The sequence below is a fragment of the Mirounga angustirostris genome, unplaced genomic scaffold (assembly GCF_029215605.1).
Source record: "Mirounga angustirostris isolate CCGP_5_RB_7025 unplaced genomic scaffold, mMirAng1.0.hap1 SCAF_16, whole genome shotgun sequence".
Classification (NCBI taxonomy): Eukaryota; Metazoa; Chordata; class Mammalia; order Carnivora; family Phocidae; genus Mirounga; species Mirounga angustirostris.
This window is the reverse complement of record NW_026991724.1, coordinates 58,348,883-58,367,816: the sequence shown is the minus strand read 5'-3', so window position 1 is coordinate 58,367,816 and position 18,934 is coordinate 58,348,883. Positions and strand designations below refer to the sequence as shown.

The 18,934-nt window shown below is 53.8% G+C and overlaps 1 protein-coding gene across 2 annotated transcripts; it reads left to right on the top strand.

Moving 5' to 3' along the window:
- Nucleotides 1-534: 534 nt before the first annotated feature.
- On the top strand, nt 535-18,437 carry LOC123856195 (zinc finger protein 883-like). Of its 2 annotated transcripts, none has more exons than XM_045892424.3 (6): nt 535-720; nt 5,115-5,204; nt 7,459-7,550; nt 10,851-10,977; nt 12,295-12,426; nt 14,720-18,437. In XM_045892424.3, exons 2-6 carry the CDS (start codon nt 5,171-5,173, stop codon nt 16,024-16,026), a joined length of 1,692 nt encoding a protein of 563 aa, XP_045748380.1. In that variant the 5' UTR covers nt 535-720; nt 5,115-5,170; the 3' UTR covers nt 16,027-18,437. The 2 variants fall into 2 exon arrangements, with proteins under 2 accessions (XP_045748380.1, XP_054367660.2); XM_054511685.2 differs by lacking the exon at nt 535-720 and adding an exon at nt 764-1,148.
- The last annotated feature ends 497 nt before the right edge of the window (nt 18,438-18,934 follow it).

The window sequence follows — 18,934 nt, the reverse complement described above, 5'->3', positions numbered from 1 at the left end:
CCTCAGGTGGGCTCCATCTCAGGACCCTGAGATCAAAACCTGAGCTGAAACCAAGAATCTGATGCTTAGCCTATTAAGCCACGCAGGCACCAGAAAATAATTTCCTAATGTCACCAAATACCCAGTGCTCAAATTTCTCCAATAGAAACAAGAAACTGGTTTTAAAAGTTTGTTCCTCTCATATAAAAGCTGCAAAAACTTGAGATCTTGTTGAATGTAGGGGCTTTTTGTTTGTTTGATTTCCTTTTCATTGAGTGCACGTTAATCTTGCCTCCCCGGCTGGGGAGGGATGCTGGAAATTTTGAGGTGGGGTCGCTAGGGACCCTTCCGCACCTCCGCCGCCAGGTAAGGGCTGGGGGGGGGGGGGGGGCTGCAGAGCGGGAAGTCCACTCCTCCTCCAAAGCTCCTTCCCTCTGCGGGAACCCAGATCTTCCCCTCTGCCGGGTGGGAGGAACGGGACATCCTGCCACCTCCCCGCTGCCCCCGCCCCTGAAGCGCGGTCTTGGGACGCCTCCATCGGCCTTGGGACTACATTTCCCAGCGGTCCTCGCGCGCCCCCCTGGCTTGGGCTCCTTCGCGGACACGAAGCGGCGGGGGCGACGGGCGCGGGGGCTTCTGGGACTGGTAGTTTGGCGGGCGGTGCTCGCGCGCTCTTGGGACGGGGTTTGAATTCCGCTCAGCCTCATTCAGCTCCCGAGACCGCGGGCTGTGCGCTGAGCGGTGAGTTCGCGGCGGCAGAGGGCGGGGAGCGAGGGCACGCGAGGGAGTGCGTGTGTGTGCTGGGGGGTCCGTATCTGCCGGGGCAGCGGGCGGCTGGGCTGCGCGCTAAGGCGGCAAGGAGCCGTCCGGTCCGCGCCACCCGGATTCCCGTCCTGCGGGACTGGGACGCCGGCGGGTCTGGGGGCGGTGGCTCCGAGCCAGTGACTGGCCCGCCAGCAGGTGCGTGGGCGAGGGAGGGCGCATGGCCGGGGGTGCGCGGGCGCGAGGGACTGACTCGGCGGGGGGCCACGTGTGGAGCCGCGTCCGTCCCCGCGGGATCCCGCCCACCGCGGCTTCCGAGCGGGCGCGGCTGGCTTCGCTCTGCCCGCTGAGTGGGCACCTCTCTGACCGCCGTGCCCACCGCCGAAGTGCTGCTGGTCTGCGAGTCGGTGGGTGTGCGAGTGGGTCCGACTGCAGCTGCGCCCCTCGGGGGCTCTGAGTTGGGGTGGCTGGCGTCTCATCTGTGTGAGGCTGCGAGTTTGTGTCACGCCGAGTCTGCCAGCGGGTGTAGCCGAATGCGTGTGGCTGTGTGTCTGTGAATCTTGGTGGGTCGTGACTTTCTGTCCGGCTGTGTGGGATTGGGTGTGAGTTTGTGTCTGACTTTTGGGTGTGGCTGGGTTTGGTTGTGCGCCTCACTCTGCGTTACGTGACTGTGTGTGTGAGGTTGTGTGTATCTTAGGATGTGTCTGATGTGCCTGCATCCGTGTGACTGTGTGAACTTGTGTGGCTGAAGACACAGCTGAAGACCGTGTGGAAGTTTGGGGGCAGCTGTGGGCGTCTGTGTAGTTGAGCGAGTTTGTGTCTGTAGGAGTCTGTGTGCGTCGGACCCTGTGTGGTGGGTGAGTGTGTGTGTATTTCAGTGTGCGTCTTAGTGTTTGTTTAAATATGGGGGTGTGAGTTTGTCTGTATCTGTGTGACTGTACGCGTGTGTTTGGGACTGTGCGAGTTTGTACTCAAAGGTGAGTTTGTGTGTTTCTGTTTGATCACGTAAGTTTGTTCATTCCCACGCTCTTTCGCCAGGGCCGTCCCTGGGCATCTCCGGAGCCTGACCCGTGCAGGCTCCAAGGAGACCCTCGGGGCAAGCGTACCAAACCCGTGCCCGGTGGGCCGGCTGCCATGGAGGGGAAGCCCTCGCTGATGTAGACCGCTGGCATAGAGGGCAGTCCCGTGGCTGCTGGTTCCTCGTGGCAGCTGTGCTCAGTGCCGAAGCGCTGAGGGAGACCCTGTCACCCTGGGTCTGGGAGGAGGCGCCCAGCAGGGTACGCACTGGCACTGAGCAACCCAGTCTGAGAGACACAGGGGACTCTGATGCCCAAACCCTCCACTGGTGTGGCCGGCGTGCCTCAGGGTCAAGCTGAGGACCAGGTACTAGCCCCGAGGGCCACTGGCATTCTCAGGTCTTTCTGAGCCCCTGGGTCTCAAAGATTTCTGCTGTCACTGCTGGGGAGAAAAATGAAGTGGAAGAGGAGGCTGGAACCGCTCCTATGGGGACTCTCTCCAGGACCAGCTGGGGAGCACGGGTCCCTGTGGGAGGCAGGATGGTCAGACTTGACGCATGCTAGTTTGACGGGGGAGGCAGAGACATCAGGTCAGCCCCGGGGTGCTAGAGAGGTCAGATGGGGGTCTGCAGGATATGTTAGTGACTTGGCCAGCTGCAGCATGGAAAAACTGGGGGGCAGTCCTGAGGGGAGTTTGGGACAAGTGGAGCAGTGGGGAGCCCCAAGGAGGCACTTGGGGGTGTCTGGGAGGACACTTCTGAAGGTTTGCGGAGAAGGGCACCAGCAAACCAGCCTTGGAACCTCCAGTGAGTCTGCATGAGTGCGCCCTGCTTGGCGTGGGGGCTGGGAGAGAGCTCGGTGTGCACAGCCAGGAAGGTGCACCCGGGGGTGGGAGGGGTGGAGTGTGGGGGGAGGCGGATGGGCCCTGGGTGAGAGCCCGCGGGCCCTGGGTGTCAGGGAGAGAGGGCAGGGCGTCTGCGTGTCCTGGAGGGGGACCTGGAGATTCGGGGCGGGCGTCCGCAGACGCGCGTGTCTCCGTGTGTGTGTGAGCCTGTGTGCACCAGGCGGCTGCTGAGCACGTGTGTGCACTTGCCAGCGTGTGAACGTGCTTCCAGGTAGGCCTCCCAGGCCTAGGGAGTGGGTCGGAGTTTTGGAAAGTAGCCAGGGGAGTAGAAGTGAGTGTGTGTGCATGCGCCAGTCCGTTAGGGGATCAGCTGGCGCCTGGGGTCATGGTGCATCTGATGCACGTAAGTTTGTTCATTCCCGCGCTCTTCCGCCAGGGCCGTCCCTGGGCATCTCCGGAGCCTGACCCGTGCGGGCTCCAGGGAGACACTCCGGGCAAGCGTACCGAGCCCATGCCCAGTGGGCCGGCTGCCATGGAGGGGAAGCCCTCGCTGACTTAGACCCTCAGCATAGAGGGCAGTCCCGTGGCTGCTGCCTGTGCCCGGCCCCCATAGCCCAGCCACCCCTGGTCCCCGGAGCCGGGCGCCAGTGCCCCTGCTGCTCCCGAGCGTGGCATCTATGGCCCGCAGATCTCCCCTAGCACTGAGCTTGGCCTTTTCCTGGAAGGGCTGGCCCAGGCCCAGAGGCTAGATTGGTCCCGGAGGGCTATGTGGTGAGACAGGATCGAGACCCAGCTGGAAAACCACAGCAGCAGGGACAGTGAGGCAGGGAAGGTGGAGATGGGAGAATGGGGGGCTGAGGCCTCACCCCTAAGAACAAGTACATTGTAACCAGCACAGAAACCGCCTGCACTCTGGCTAAGGCACTGCCATTATCACTGGGCAATAGCGTTCTCGTGTACAATCATTTAATGGCCTCATTTTTATGGTGGGCAAAACGGAAGCAAAGAAGCTGAAAACCCCCAAATTGTGTGTTGCCAATTTAAAATATAGGGCACTCCTAAAAACTATAGGACACCCACTTAAATTTGAATTTCAGATAGTGAATTAGGTTTTAGTATAAATATGTTCCAACTGTTGCATGGAACTTGCCGTATTATACTTACAAATAATTGACTCAGGGGGCGCCTGGGTGGCTCAGTTCCTTGAGCCTGCAACTCTTTTTTTTTTTTAAGATTTTATTTATTTATTTGACAGAGAGAGACACAGCGAGAGAGGGAACACAAGCAGGGGGAGTGGGAGAGGGAGAAGCAGGCTCCCCACTGAGCAGGGAGCCCGATGTGGGACTCGATCCCAGGACCCTGGGATCATGACCTGAGCTGAAGGCAGACGCTTCACGACTGAGCCACCCAGGCGCCCCATAAAACATTTATTTTATTTTTTAAAGATTTCATTTATTTATTTGACAGAGAGAGACACAGCGAGAGAGGGAACACAAGCAGGGGGAGTGGGAGAGGGAGAAGCAGGCTTCCCGCCGAGCAGGGAGCCCGATGCAGGGCTCGATCCCAGGACCCTGGGATCACGACCTGAGCCGAAGGCAGACGCTTAACGACTGAGCCACCCAGGCGCCCCTAGAGCTTACATTTTTAAAAAAAGAAAAAAGAATTTATCCAAATAAGTAAAAAAAAAAAAAAAAAGATTTTTTAATATAGACGTGTCCCATGCAGCGTTTGGGACATACTTACACTACAAATTATTCATTTATCTCAAATCTGAGTTTCGGGTTGCTGTGTGCTTGTTGTGATTAACTACAGCCATCCTGACCCTGCAGCTCTCACAGCCGGTGCCTGGCGGGCCAGGACCCCCTCTCCACCCCCCGGACAGACTGGCCCACGGCCCTGCCTCACTGCTGGGCCTTCCTTCCCAGCTCAGGCCAGGGTCCCTGATCCCAGGGCTGGTCCTCCCCAGCAGCACCGTGGCAGCGCGGGCCTCCCCCCTCGGGCTGTGGTGAGGGGTCCTGCAACCGGCGGCCTCGTCCCCACCACAGTCCCGTGAAGGAGGAGGCGGCCAGACGAGGTCCAGCTCTTAGGCGCCTTGTCAGGCTGCCGTACGGCTTCAGAACAGGCCAGAAAACCAGGAGCACCAGTACTGGCCAAGACTCACACGTCTGGAGTGCCTGCCGTGATGCCAGGCACCAGAGGCCCCCCTGATGCCTGGGTAACCCAGCTTCACCATCAGGGCCCCAGCACTTCGTATCACGAGCCCCAGGCCCCACGAGCCCCTGCCTCGGCCTTGCTGGGCGCCATGCCACGCTCCCCGTAAAGCATCCAGTTGGCCTTGAAGGCGATCTACGAGGGAGGTGTAGCTAACACCTCTCCTCCACAGTTGAGGACACAAAACGGTGGGGGGGTGACGTCACCTGCCCAGGACCACCCGGCTTCCTCAGAGCTGGGACTAGAACCCGGGCCCTCCATCGCTGCGGCCCACCCCTAACTGCTCTGGTCTCTGCCCCTAGAAGAGGCCTGTGCCGTACGGGATACTGCACCTCGGCATCGCAGAGCGCGGGGCGCCATGGAGGTGAAGACCCAGCCGCCTGACAAAGGAGGTAAGAGAAACAGGATGGAAAACTGGGCAGGTGGGAGGGGGCAGGCCTCTAGGGCCTGGTGATGGCGGGAGGATTTACTCTGGAGACCGGCCCCCAGCCCCACACACCACCCACTGGCTTCTCCTGGGGTGGGAGGGTGCAGAGGGGCCCCCAGGATGGATTCTCCCCGACACAACATCATGTCAGTGGATCCTGACCCTCCTCTGCTCGGAGCCTGCAGGGGTGTCTTCGGGGAGCCAGAAGCAACCTGGGCTCCTCATTGTGACCCTGCAATCAGTTGCCCATTCAGGGGGCCACAGAGTCACCTAGGTGGGAGATGATGGAGGTCCAACCCAAGGAGATGGTGGAGGGAATGGGCAGGAGTGGGCCAGTTTGGGGTCCTGCTGGCGGCTTGACTGGATGAGGGAGGGCTGTTGGGTTTGCCGGGATGCTTCCTGTTTTAAGCCTTTTTATGTGTAGGGCGCCTGGGTAAGCGTCTGCCTTCAGCTCAGGTCATGATCCCAGGCTCCTGGGATGGAGCCCCGCATCGGGCTCTCTGCTCAGCAAGGAGCCTGCTTCTCCCTCTGCCTGCCACTCCCCCAGCTTGTAATCTCTCTCTCTCTCACGCTCTGTCTCTCAAATAAAGTCTTTTTAAAAAACCACTTTTTATGTGGAAATAATTTATATTCACTGGAAGTTGCCATAATAGTAGAGAGGTCCCATGGACCTTCATCCCATTTCCCCAAATGGTCATGTCTTAAGCAGTGAGAGTACAACGCTGAACGAGGAAATACATCCTGACCCAATGCATGTGTATTTTTTAGGGTCAGGTTCTCACATTTGTCGCTGAGTGTGACCATCACCCCAATCAACATACAGAACTGTTCTGTCACCACAGAGATCTCCCTAGAGCTGCCCCCTTCACTGTCCCTCCCCCTCCCCCATGTGGCTGTGACAAATCCTCTCCATCTCTGTGATTCTGTCATTTTGAGAACCTTGTATCAACAGAACCATGCAGCTGGTGACCTTCTGAGATTCACTTTTCCCCCCTTGGCACAGTGCCCCGGAAAGCGATCCGGGCTGCTGTGGGCACCCTCACTTCATCCCTCTTTATTGCTCAGTGGGGTTCCGTGACGTAGCTATCCCCTGAAGGGATATCAGGGTTGTTTCCAGTTGCTGGCTATTGCGAGTAGAGGTTTTTGCGTGAATGTGTGTTTTCATTTTGCTGGCAGAAATGCTCAGGAGTGCGATCGTTCACCAACAGATCAGCCAGACAAACAAGATGTGTTGGGATGTTGTGTTTTAAAATCTAAGAAACCACTTTCCCTCATATCCTCAGGAAATTACCCACAAACTCTGATCCAGGAAGAAACGTGGCCCAAACCACTGTTGCTCTGTGGCAAGTGGTATCCTGTCTTCCACTCCTGCCTCCACCAAACTGTTCCCCGTTGAGCAGGCCAAGGAATCTTATAAAAATGAGGATCAGGTCCTGTCAGACCTCTCAAGCTGGAGAATGATACAAACTCTGTATAGGGGCCCTGGTGGCCCCGAGGGATGGGACCCTGCTGGCCTGCCTTCATCATACCCATCTCTCCCTCCAATTCAACAGACTCCGGTCACCCTGGCCTCCTAGCTTTGCCTTTAACATCCCACCTCAGGGCCTTTGCACGTGCTGTTTCCCTGCCCAAGAATGTTCTCCCATCATATGCTCACTTGGCCATCTCCTTTTCAAAATGAAGGTCAAAACAAAGTCATCAGCATCCAGGGATTTGCCTTCATTCCAACCTAGTTTATTTTTGTCACTATGTCTGTCACTCTCTGGTATTTTCTAGTGTACTGATTTGGTTTTGGTCTCTCTGCCTCTCTCAAATGTGAGTATTTGAGATCCTGGGAGTTCTAGTCTACCACAGACTCCAGTGCCCCCATTGTCTTACCCCAACCCCTTCACTCACTGACATTTCCTGCCTGTTCCCTTTTGACCCTTGGGATGCAGTTTAACACATGTCTTAGGGCACCCCTGTGCAACCTTGAGCAAATATCTTAACCTCTCTGTGCCCGGGTTCTCATCTGTAAAGTGGGATGATGATGGTAGCCATCTTGTAGTGTTATTATGAAAAACCAAATAAGGTGATACCTGTGTAGTATTTAGAAGACAGCCTGGCACACAGCAAGTCTTGATCCATGTTAGCTCTTGTGGGTTTCATTATTGGGATTTTATTGAGTTTCCCTACCCACAGAGGGCAGAATGACCTCATTACTCCTTCTTCCTTCCCAGTCCTGCCTTCTCAGAGCCCTGCTCCTACTTCAGAGAAGCTCTCCAAAAAGAAGGGAAGAATGCCAGTCAGATTCCTGCCGGTCTGGAGCACGGTAAGCCTTCTCCCTTTGACCAGAGGGCCCCTCAGTTCTGAGAGGTCAGGCGCATCTGCCACCCTCTCTGCCCGGCAGAGACCCTCGGGTGGCAGGGCCCCCCTTGCACCCCCACAAAAGGCTATGGCCCCATCCCATGGGGGATGGTTTTCCTGGGCCTCTTTCCTGCCTTCTTCTCTTCCCTAATTTCTACCTCCGCTGGAATGTCACCTCCTCCAGGAAGACTCCCTGCTCACTTCCTCCTCATCACTCCATAACGCCTTGCCTTGCTTAATTTTCTTCAGAGTAGTTATTGCTGTGTGACGCAACCACGAGAACAGAAGGCTGGGACAAGATAGTGACACTGGCAGTGGCTGAAACCGTGTTTGGGTGTCAGCCCTGGAGGGGTGGGTGGAGGCCAGGGACGCCGCTCAGCATCCTGCAATCCACAGCAAACAATGATCTGGCCCCCAGATCTCACCTGTGCAGAGCCGAGAAACCCCGGAATAGGGATGGGCTGCTTTTGCAAAGAAAGGGGCATTAAGTGCAGGCACCACCCTCGTGGCCCTTCTGTGCCTCACAGCTGTGAACGCCAGCCTGGCGCAGCGGAGGGCGAAAACTCGGAGTCTGACTGCAGGGTCACATCCCCCCTCAGCCACTCGCAGTTATGGGACCTGGGACTAGTTCCGGAACAACTCCGGGCCCACTGCAGTTTGCTCATCTGTAAAATGGGGCTACAAGGTTTACCATGGTCCAGGGGCTATTCTGAAGAGTGAATGAACTCGCATCTGTGCTGTTTTTAGAAAGCGCCTGGCCTGTAAGGGTTTGTAACATGAATGGTGGCAGATTCCTGTCCCCCGAGAAGGGTATGTTGGCATCTCTACTTGACACCCCCATATCCCCCCAACTCTGTGCCTCATCATAACGAGCGGGGCAAGTTACTGGTGCTTTCTGGCCCTGTCTCCTCGTCTGTAGAATACAGAAAGCACGGAGGCTACCTCCTGAGGACGAAATGGGACAATGACCGGTCAGGCCGGCAGGGGAGGAAAGTGCTAGAGGTCACAGCCCTACCAGAAACTGCTACAGCTGTGCACACCGAGGCGGGCTGTTTCCTGTTGGAAAAGCAGCGTTTACATTTGCATGAAAGCAGATAGTTTTAAGAAACCGGCTGAGGCAAGAGTTGTAGCAGCTGAGGTTCCGGCCCTTACTAAAGCGCCGCGTGCTGTCACGGATTCTGTTTTTGGACTGTCCCGTTGAACGCTCACACTCCCCCGCCAGGAGGCAGCACTACTCTTTATCCTGACCATTTTACAGATGCGGAGACTGAGGCGCCAGAAGGCAAGTCCCCAGCCGGCGTGCCGCCAGGCAGGAGGCAGAGCCCTCTGTCCGGCCCCCACGCTGAGGGGCGCGGACCCCACTCCGGGAGCGAACACTGTCCCCTGTCTGCTCTGCTCTCTCCCCTTCCAGCTGCTTCCCTTGCTTCAGCTCCTCCTTGCACACTGTGGCAATGCTCTGCAGGGCCTTCCCCTCCCAGCCTTTCCCAGCATTTTGGGAAATGCACGCGGGTGCGCATCCCCCGTGCCTTCTGGGCGTTCTCTGCGGCCACGGCCCCTGCACCCCTCTTCACCTGCGGCCCTCCGCACCTGTGCACCTGCGCCCCTCTGCATCTGCGCCCCCTCTGCACCTGCGGCCCTCTGCACCTGCGCCCCTCTGCACCTGCGCCCCTCCGCACCTGTACCCCTCTGCACCCGTGCTCCTGTGCCGCTCCGCACCTGCACTCCTCTGCACCTGCGCCCCTCTGCACCTGCGCCCCTCTGCACCTGCGCCCCTCTGCACCTGCGGTCCTCCACACCTGTGCCCCTCTGCTGCACCCGTCACCCTCTGCACTCCCGCCCGCAGCTGGAGCCCCCCCACCACATAGGTCTGGTTACTGGAACATGACAGCCCAAAACACAGCTGCTTCACTCAAACATTACTCATTCCTCACGATGACAGTGTGTGTGGACAATGCGCCTCGGCCCCACGTGGCCCGTCCACATTCAGGGGCGCCCCAAGGGGAACACGTGCTTAGTCTCTCAAAGGCCAACGCGCAGAAGCCGCACGCGGCTCTTCTGCTCGCACCTCATTGGCCAGAGTGTGGTCACATGACCGCACCCCACTGCAAGGGATGCTGGGAAAGGTACTCTGGCTGTGCAAGCGTGGGCTCACCTGTAGCTTCCGTTATTATGGCAAAGGAAAATGGGTACTGTGTCCAGCACTGACCTGGTCTGTTATGTTAGCCTATCCAGAGCCAGGCCGTGATGAGTGCGTGAGTGAATAAAGCTACTCTCCAGGCCTGCACTCTCCCTCCCATTGGCTAGAATCCCCTCCCCTTTTAAACAAATTTTAGAATAACAGACATTTCTTGAGCACTGAGCATGTACGAGGAGCGGAGCTAATTTCTTTACCTATTTTCATCCACCTAATCCTCACAACTCCAGGACGTGGTACCGTATTATCCCCGTTTTTAAGATAAGAGAATGGGGGCACAGAGTTCACGTCACTTGCCTAAGGTCACACAGATCCTAAGTAGCCAAGCCAAGATTCGAGCCCAGGCGGTCTGGCCCCAGAGCCGATGCTCTTAGCCGTCATGGTATCGATGCACCTCAGTGGAAACAGAGATCCCCAGGTGGCCATCCAACTGGCGAGTGAAAGGGCCGCTTCCAACATTCATAGCATCCCTTTGTTCATGCCTTCACATAACACATGAACACTCCGAGTGTGCTCCGTGGCCAAAAGAATGCTGTGTGAACACCACCACCACGCATGGACGGTCAGGAGCGCACAGCCATGAGGGTCTGGCTGTGTGGCTCTCCGGTGTTGGGGCTCCTTCACGTGCCGGGTGGACTCTGGCTTGTCAGCCCGCCTGCGGTGCCTTTTCTCAGAGGACTGGGGTGACTCGGCACTGCTCTACTATCTTGCACCATCCCGAGGCTAGCTGGGCAGAGCCTCACCCTGGGGGCGGGAGAGGCACGAGACAGAAGGCAGTGCTGATTGCAGAAGCATTTCTGAAGCTCCTGCTTCTGTCACACTTGGCCGACACCCCACTGGCCACAGCAAGTTCCATGGCCAAGCGAAGATTCGGAACAGGAGCGCACTGCACAGCCCCATAGCAGAGGGTGTGGATGTGGGGCAGGGTGAAGGAGCCCAGGCCTTATTTGCAAGCTGACACAACACAGGACTCTGAACACAACCCAAACTTCTGTCGGCTTTCCACCTACTGTCCTGGGCCAAGTGAAGGACCAGGCCCTGGGTGAATACCAACGGGGCTTTGGGTTTCAGGAACCTGTGATCTTCAGGGATGTGGCCATGTACTTCACCCAGAAGGAGTGGCAGCTGCTGGAGCCCGCTCAGAAGGACCTGTACAGAGAGGTGATGCTGGAGAACTATGGGAACCTGGCCTCCTTGGGTAAGGACAGCGCCCCCCCAGTTCGGAAGCCTTGGACGAGCTCCGCCCTAGGACTGGTCCTGCGCACTAAGGTTTGGTGGTATTGGCTTCCCTCTAAACCCGCGTCTGCTTTCGCGGTCTCAGGACAGCTGCAAGCAGCCTCGGAGGCACCGGCGTTGTAATTCACTGGCAACCGAAATGGTCGCAAGGTCGGCCCTGGGTGTTCCGTCCTAAAGTCTGACTTTTGCTCCGACTGGAGCTGGCTTCGGTCACGTGAGCACAGCTAAGCCACTCGCAGTGGCCAGTGCAACAGGAAGAGGCTAATGGGCTGTCGTGCTCTTCGAGGGCGGGCTCTGGCTTCTGGGGATCATGGGGCTACCCCTCCATAGAACTTCGTGCTGGTGTGATGGGGAGGGGGAAGCTGGCAAGGCAGTCGCCCTACGCTCCCTCCGGAGGTCCTTTGTATCATTGCGATACTGTCATTTAGAATGAGAAATATATATTTGGTCTCCCTCCTGTTTCTAGCACAGAACTCCTAAAACCTTTTGAATTTCTGAACTGGTGAGAGGAATAAAGGTGTCTTTCGCTATGTTAATGAGGTGACTTTGGGATAACGCCTCAGGATGAGGACTGGTTACCAGGGGAGCCAACATTCAGTCTCACGCCCCCGACCTCTGGAGAGGGGAGAGGGACTGGAGGCTGAATCAGTCACCAATGGCCAATGATTTAATCAACTATGTCTGTGTAATTAAGCCTCCACAAAACCCCCAAAGGACAGAGCTTCCGGGATGGTGAGCAAGTGGAGATCTGGGGGGAGGGGTGGCGTCAGAGGGCATGGACGTCCCACACCCTTTCTCCACACCTGGCCCTGGACATCTCTTCCACCTCCTGTTCCTGAGTTATATCCTTTTATAACAAACCAGTGATCTGGTGAATAAGACGTTTCTCTGAGTTCTGTGAGGTCCTCTAGCAAATTCATCAAACCCAAGAAGGGGGTGGGTTGCAACCTCCAATCCATAGCCTGTCAGTCAGAGGGACAGGTGACAACTTGGATTTGTGATTGGTGTCTGAATTTAGGGGGCGGGGTGTCAGTCTTGTGGGAACCTGTGGGGTGCAACCCTACCTCCAGGTAGTGTCAGAATTGAGTTGAATTTTAGGACCCCAGCTGTGTTGGAGAGAATTGCTTGGGATGTGTGTGTGTGTGTGTGTGTGTGTGTAGGAAACCCACACTCTGGAATTGCGAGCAGAACATAAACACACTTCTTCTCTCTGTGCAAATTCTTGGTCTGGAATGGGTGTCTGGGAGGCATCCAGCACTTCTTTCCTTCTCTGGAGCAGGGTATCGGCTCTTCAAACCCAAGCTGATCGCCAGGTTAGAGCAAGGAGATGAGCCCTGTGTCAAGGAGAGAGACGTCCCTCGAGCCCCCCAGCAAGGCGGTGCTGGGATCAGCGAGAGCTGCATCTCCACAGGTGAGTAGGGGGAGACGCCATGGCAGTCTCCACGAGAAATTCTCCCCAAAGGCGCAGCATGCTGAGTGGTGTAAGGAGAAGGAAGAAGCCTGCAGGGCATGTTCCCTTCCAGGAACACCTTTCCATTCTTCTGGCCTCTTGGGATCTCATTCCCGCACTCCTTCCTTCGCCACATCCTCCGTATCAGACTCGGGCTGCCATCAACTGACACCCTAACTCAGGGCCTTTGCACTGGCTGCTGGCTCTGCCCTCAGTCCCCTCCCCGGGGTTTTTCCCTGATTGCTTCAGCGAGCATCTGTTCACTTTCCTCCTTGTATGCATGTGTCGATGTCTTCGTGGTTAAAAAGATGTTCACAGCAGTTCTTTGGTGCAGGCTGGTCTGGCACTGGACTTAAATCCTTAAGATTATCAACCCTGGGTAGCCCTCTGTTGACTTGGAAAAACAACAGCATGTTTCTGGGGCAGCAAAACTATCCCCCATCAGCATCTGAACCTCAAGAATATAGGAGAATTGAGAGAGAGTTTTTCCTTTAAGATAATACACGGAATTAAGGGGCGCCTGGGTGGCTCAGTCAGTTAAGCAACTGACTCTTGGTTTCACTCAGGTCATGATCACCGGTCCTGGGATCAAGCCCCATGCTGAACGCGGAGTCTGCTTAGAGTTTCTCTCTCCTTCCCCCTCTGCCCCTCCCCACCGTGCGCTCTCGAGCACTCGCTCTCTCTAAAATAAATAAATAAAACTTTAAAAATAAAGATAATACATGGATTTAATAAGAATCCCAAATAGAGGGGCGCCTGGGTGGCTCAATTGGTTAAGCTTCTGCCTTCGGCTGGGGTCATGATCCCAGGGTCTTGGGATTGAGGCCCATATCTGGCTCTCTGCTCAGCTGGGAGTCTGCTTCTCCCTCTCCCTCTGCCACTCCCCCTGCTTGTGCTCTCTCTCTCTCAAATAAATAAATAAAATCTTTAAAAAAAAAAAAAAAACCAAAGAGTAACCAGGTGTTTTCATTAAAATAATAATAATAGTAAGCCTGTTTCTCATTCCAGCTTTTATTTCCCCAGTTTCAGTTTTTTTAAAGATTTTATTTATTCATTTGACAGAGAGAGAGAGAGAGAGCACAAGCAGGGGGAGTGGCAGAGGGAGAGGGAGAAGCAGACTCCCCACTGAGCAGGGGATGTTCATAGCAGCTCAATTCTTAATAGTCCCAAAGTGGGAACTCCCTAAATGCGTATCAACAATAAAAAAGTTAAACACGTTGTGGTATAGTCACATTATGGGACCCTATAAGCAACGCGAATGAATGACTTGCGACTGCACGCAACAATCCAGATGAATCTCATAGACAGAACAGCTGAGTGAAAGAAGCCAGACACCAAAGGGTGCATGCTGTAAGGTTGAATTTATATAATGTACAAAAGGAGCCAAAGCCAGTCTACGCTACTGGAGGTCAGGGTCTCGATTTTCCGAGAGGGAGAGGGTCATTGGAGGGAACGGACGGAGGGCTGGAGTTGGGGAGGGTGCTTCTAGGGTTCTGTTTCTTAATCTTAATCTTTGCGCTGGACACGTGAATGTGTTCACCTTGTGAATTCTCTCTTTTCCCCTAGCTAGACTCACAAAAATATGTTACTCTACTTATTTACGGAGAGAATCACATCATTTTAGTGATAAGGGAACATTAAGAACTGACCATGCTTCTGGGGTAATGCATGGTCGCCGGCTCGCGCAGGGTTCACAGACTATAAATGATAGCTTATAAAACAGTTACATTTAGTACGGAACATTCTGTATCACTTTTCCCTTCAATCTATAGATCAACTCTTGATTTATTTCTGGGACATTTCATTACTCATCTCTTAAGTAATTATTCTGATATAGGATTTTTTTTTTTTCTATTTTCTGTGCCAACTCATTTCTGCATTGATTCTTTTTCCTTCTTTATTTCCATTTCATTTGAACTGGCTGTCTTTTCTTTTTCTATCCTTATTAGGATAGAGTTGTGTGAGCTTATTGTGATATAACATTGTGTAGACTTAAGGTGCGTAACATGGTAGTTTGATACATGTATATATAACGAAATGATTATGGCAATAAAGTTAGAGAACACCTTCGTCCCCTCACATAATTACCTTTTTTTTTTTTTTGGTGGCATGATGTGAATTCTAATCACACCATGCACTTATGATTTGTGTGCTTTTTTTGTATGTATTTTATACTGAGACAAAACATTTTCAACCAAAGATAAAGACAATGGCACTAAAAAAGAGAGAGATTTACATTCTGAATCCCTTTCAGACAAGAAGACAAGGCTTGTGCTGAAGACCACACTTCCAAAGCCAGGCATCTCTACGAGGCCATCCCTGGGGAAGGCAAAGGAAATGGCTCAGAGGGGTGCTAAGATGGAAAGGACTTTGGAAACTGAGGACAGGCCACTGAGGAGCACGCAAAAAGCTGGCCCCAGGCTGGCCGCAGACTCGTGCAAAAAAATTCTCCCTAGAAAGAAAAGGCATGAATCCACGGCCATGACGAGATGCCCGGGTCGTCCACCACCACCAACAACATCACAGAGCACCCCTCGAGGAAAGACGACCCTGAAAAGAGATATTAATGGAAAAACACAGGCGCCAGGCTTCCCAAGGCATGGTCGTCCAAGAATCCAAAGGGGGAAGGCACACTTTAAATGTAAAGAATGTGGGAAAACTTTCAACCAGACCCTCCACCTCATCGAGCACGAGCGGATCCACACGGGAGAGAAGCCCCACAAATGTGACGCATGTGGGAAGTCCTTCCGGCACAGCTCCTACTTTTTCACTCACTATAGGATTCACACCGGAGAGAGACCCTACAAGTGTAAGGAGTGCGGGAAAGCCTTCAACAGCAGCTCCACACTGAGCAGCCACCACAGGACCCACACGGGGGAGAAGCCCTTCAAATGTGAGGAGTGTGGGAAAACCTTCAAGCAGAGCACGAAGCTCACTCGTCACCGGAGGGTGCACACTGGGGAGAAGCCCTACCGGTGCAGTGAGTGTGAGAAGTCCTTTGGCCGCAGCTCCTCCTTGACGGAGCACAAGAGAATCCACACGGGAGAGAAGCCGTACCACTGCAAAGTGTGTGGGAAAGCCTTCAGATGCAACTCTCACCTTTTCGAGCACCACCGGATTCATCAGGAGGAGAAGTCCTATCAGTGTGAGCAGTGTGGAAAATACTTCCGGAATAGCTCCCACCTGTCGGAACATAGGAGGGTTCACCAGCTGGGGCCCCCAGAGCAATGCCGGGAGTGTGGGAGGACCTTCCGGCGCAGGGCGGCCCTTCTCAAGCATCAGAAAAGCCACAGAGAGAATCACACTTACCAGTGTGAGGGATGCGGGAAGGCCTTGCGGTGCAAGTCAAGCATTCAGAGACACCAGAGGATGCATGCCGGACAGAAGCCTTACGTGTGCTCTGAGTGTGGGAAAGCTTTCACCGACAGCTCTACCCTTACCAATCACCGCAAAATCCACACCACAGGGAAACTGCACCCATGCCCCAAGTGTGGGAGGGCCTTCAAGCAGCTCTCGTCCCTGGTGCTCCACCAGAAAGTGCATGCTAGGAAGGGACAGTGAGCTCCCTGTGTGAGGGAGCCTTCAGCCAGGACCCACGCCTCCGTAATCCCCAGAGAAGTCGCAATGACAGACGCAAACTGTGTGAGTGGAGATTCCCTGCGCCTCTCATCAGAGGTGCCCTAGCCAACCAGGGGTCCTCATTCAGGGGACCCCTCTACGTGGCCCCCACCTGAGACGTTTGGGGAGTGCCTGGGGATATTTTCGGTTGTCCCAGCCTGTTGGGGCCACTGGCAGTAATGGATAGAGGCCAAGAATCCTCTGAACCCTATGATGCGCCAGACGCCTCCGTCTACAAGGAACATTCCGGCCCCAAATATCAGTAGCGGCACTATGAGCAACTAAATTTGAGAAGAAATTCAGGAATAGTTTTCTGCGTGGTCCACTACAGTAACCACTAAATGGTGTGTGGCTATTTACATTTAAATGAACCAAACATAAGTAAAAGGTAAAATGTTTTCTCAGCTGCACCCAGCCAGGATTCAGTGGCCAAACTCGCCGGCGGGCGCCGAATCAGACAGCACAGATAAGAGAGCGTATCCATTGTTGCAGAAGGTTCTGGTTGGGCCCTGGCTTGGATCTCTTATCAAAATTGTCATGCAGCATAGCCCCGAGAAAGTGAGTGTGGGGTTCAGCCGCCAGAGATGGGAGGCAGCACAGCCAAATGTAGTGCTCCATGAATCGCTTTTGAGACTATGTTGGCCCCCACGGATGGTTCTGTGGGCACTCTGATGTCTCAAGGCTGGGCAGCATCCTGCTCGCAGGACATCCCCTTCTGTCTGGAGCAGAACAGCCAGTAGATCGCTGAAAATGCTACTGGTAAGTGCCAACATTTCCTGAGCCCCTCACCTGCCGCACATGGTGTTGAGCACTTTACACAGCCTCCTGGAATTCTCTCTGGAGTCCTATAAAATAGGAACGGATATCATCCCGTGTTATAGCTGAGAAAATGAGGCTCAGGAAAGCTTTTTTTTTTTTTTTTTTTTTAAGATTATTTCATATTTTGCACATTAATCAAGATCTGTCCTGCTATTTTTATATTCCATGCTTTCGAATTCATGTCATTTGAATTTTCACAAAATGTATCTTTAAGAAAAAGTATAGGTGTTTACATTTCTGTTCAGACTGCCGTTTTGGGCAGAGAGCAGCTTGGCTTTACCTATGGCAGGAGCGGGCACAGAGGAGACTCTAGATCAGGGGTGGGCAAACTAGGACCAACCCAGCCCGTGGCCTGTTTTTGTAAATAAAGTTTTATTGGCACACAGCCACGTATTGTCTATGACTGCTTCCACGCAAAGCCAGGTAATTACAACAGAGACCGGATGGTCCATTAGCCTAAAATATTTGCTCTGAGACCCTTGGCAAAAAAGTTGACTGATTCCTGCTCTGAAGAGCTGACAAATTGAAATGAATAAGGGTGAAGCGTGGGAGTGGTTAGCAAAGGAAGAGATAAACCCTCCAACTTTTGTGACTAGGACTCAGAGTGTGAAAGACATTCTGTATTGCAGTACAGCGCATGTGTGTGTATTTTCTATGTGTGTGTGAACGTATGTTTGTGCATACGTGAAGGATAAGTTTAAAGCAACACTACTTACCCTTATTGTGTGCACACACCAATCCTCTTTCACTTAAAAAGTGCTGGTCACAGGGGCACCTGGGTGGCTCAGATGGTTAAGCATCTGCCTTCGGCTCAGGTCATGATCCCGGGGTCCTGGGATCGAGCCCCGCATCGGGCTCACTGCTCAGTGGGGAGCCTGCTTGTCCCTCTGCCTCTGCCTGCCGCTCCCCCTGCTTGTGCTCTCTGTCTGTCAAATAAATAAATAAAATCTTTATTAAAAAAAAAAAAGTGCTGGTCACAACTTTCTAAATCGATTTCACCAACCAACATGGGGTGCAACCCCCAGCTTGAAAAGCCCTGACTTGGTGACAGGACAATGTAACATATTGCCTCCTTTTTGAGAGGTCAGACATCTAAGGCCTCCAAGTGGGTCAGTGGTTGGCATCACCGTTGGAGAATTTATCAGAAAGCAGAAAGTGGAGAGCGCCACCATGTTCAGGGCGTGACTTTGTGCTTGCTCCCAGAGCAGCTTGGTGGATAGACAGACCCAGGTTCTCTAGATTGCTTTCATGACCCCCAGAACATTTCCTTCCCAGCACTAGGAGATAGACTAAGGGTGAGGATGGAGGATCTCCAAGAACTCTGCTGGGGCTTTAAGAGGGAGCCATCTGGGGCACCTGGGTGGCTCAGCTGGTTAAGTGTCTGCCTTAAGCTCAGGTCCTGATCCCGGATCCCAGTATCCTGGGATTGAGCCCCAGGTTGGGCTCTCTGCTCAGTGGGGAGTCTGCTTCTCCCACTTCCTCTGCCCCTCCCCCTCCTTGTGCTTACACACACACTCTATCTCTCTCTCTTTCTCTCTCTCAGATAAATAAATAAAATCTTTAAAAAAAAAAAAAAAAGAGGGACTCATCTTTGGCCATGTGGCTGCATCCTCCTGGAAATTATCTCAGGAGTAGGGCTGGGTGGTTTGGGAAGGAGTACCTGTGGCAGATACTCATTCTTCGGGTTGTTTTTGTCTGCGAGACATTTGTGGAGGCAGGAGGAGTTGAGGAGATCCCTCCAGGATAAGGGAAGAATGTGTCTGAACATACTCACTACATTCCTGGTTGCAAATAACAGGAACCCAACTCACACTAGCTTAAATGAAAACAACATCAACAAAAGGAATGTATTGGCTCACACACCAGGGAAGCTTCCTTGCTCGAAGTTACCTTTAACTTAGGGATTGGAATGGAGAACGTGATGCAGACAGGACCCCATGGCACATCCCTCATCTCTGGTCCTCTCTGCAAATCTTTGCCTTGTCCTTTCAGCAAACAGGAACGTTCTCTACCAACCCGGAAGCACGGCTAC

What these genes read in the sequence shown, in the direction of transcription:
- LOC123856195 (XM_054511685.2), top strand. Translation starts at nt 962, where the DNA reads ATGGCCGGGGGTGCGCGGGCGCGAGGGACTGACTCGGCGGGGGGCCAC. An exon ending in TGGGAACCTGGCCTCCTTGG is followed by an intron (nt 10,978 to 12,294) that starts GTAAGGACAGCG and finishes TCTCTGGAGCAG; the next exon opens with GGTATCGGCTCTTCAAACCC. An exon ending in CGAGAGCTGCATCTCCACAG is followed by an intron (nt 12,427 to 14,719) that starts GTGAGTAGGGGG and finishes AATCCCTTTCAG; the next exon opens with ACAAGAAGACAAGGCTTGTG.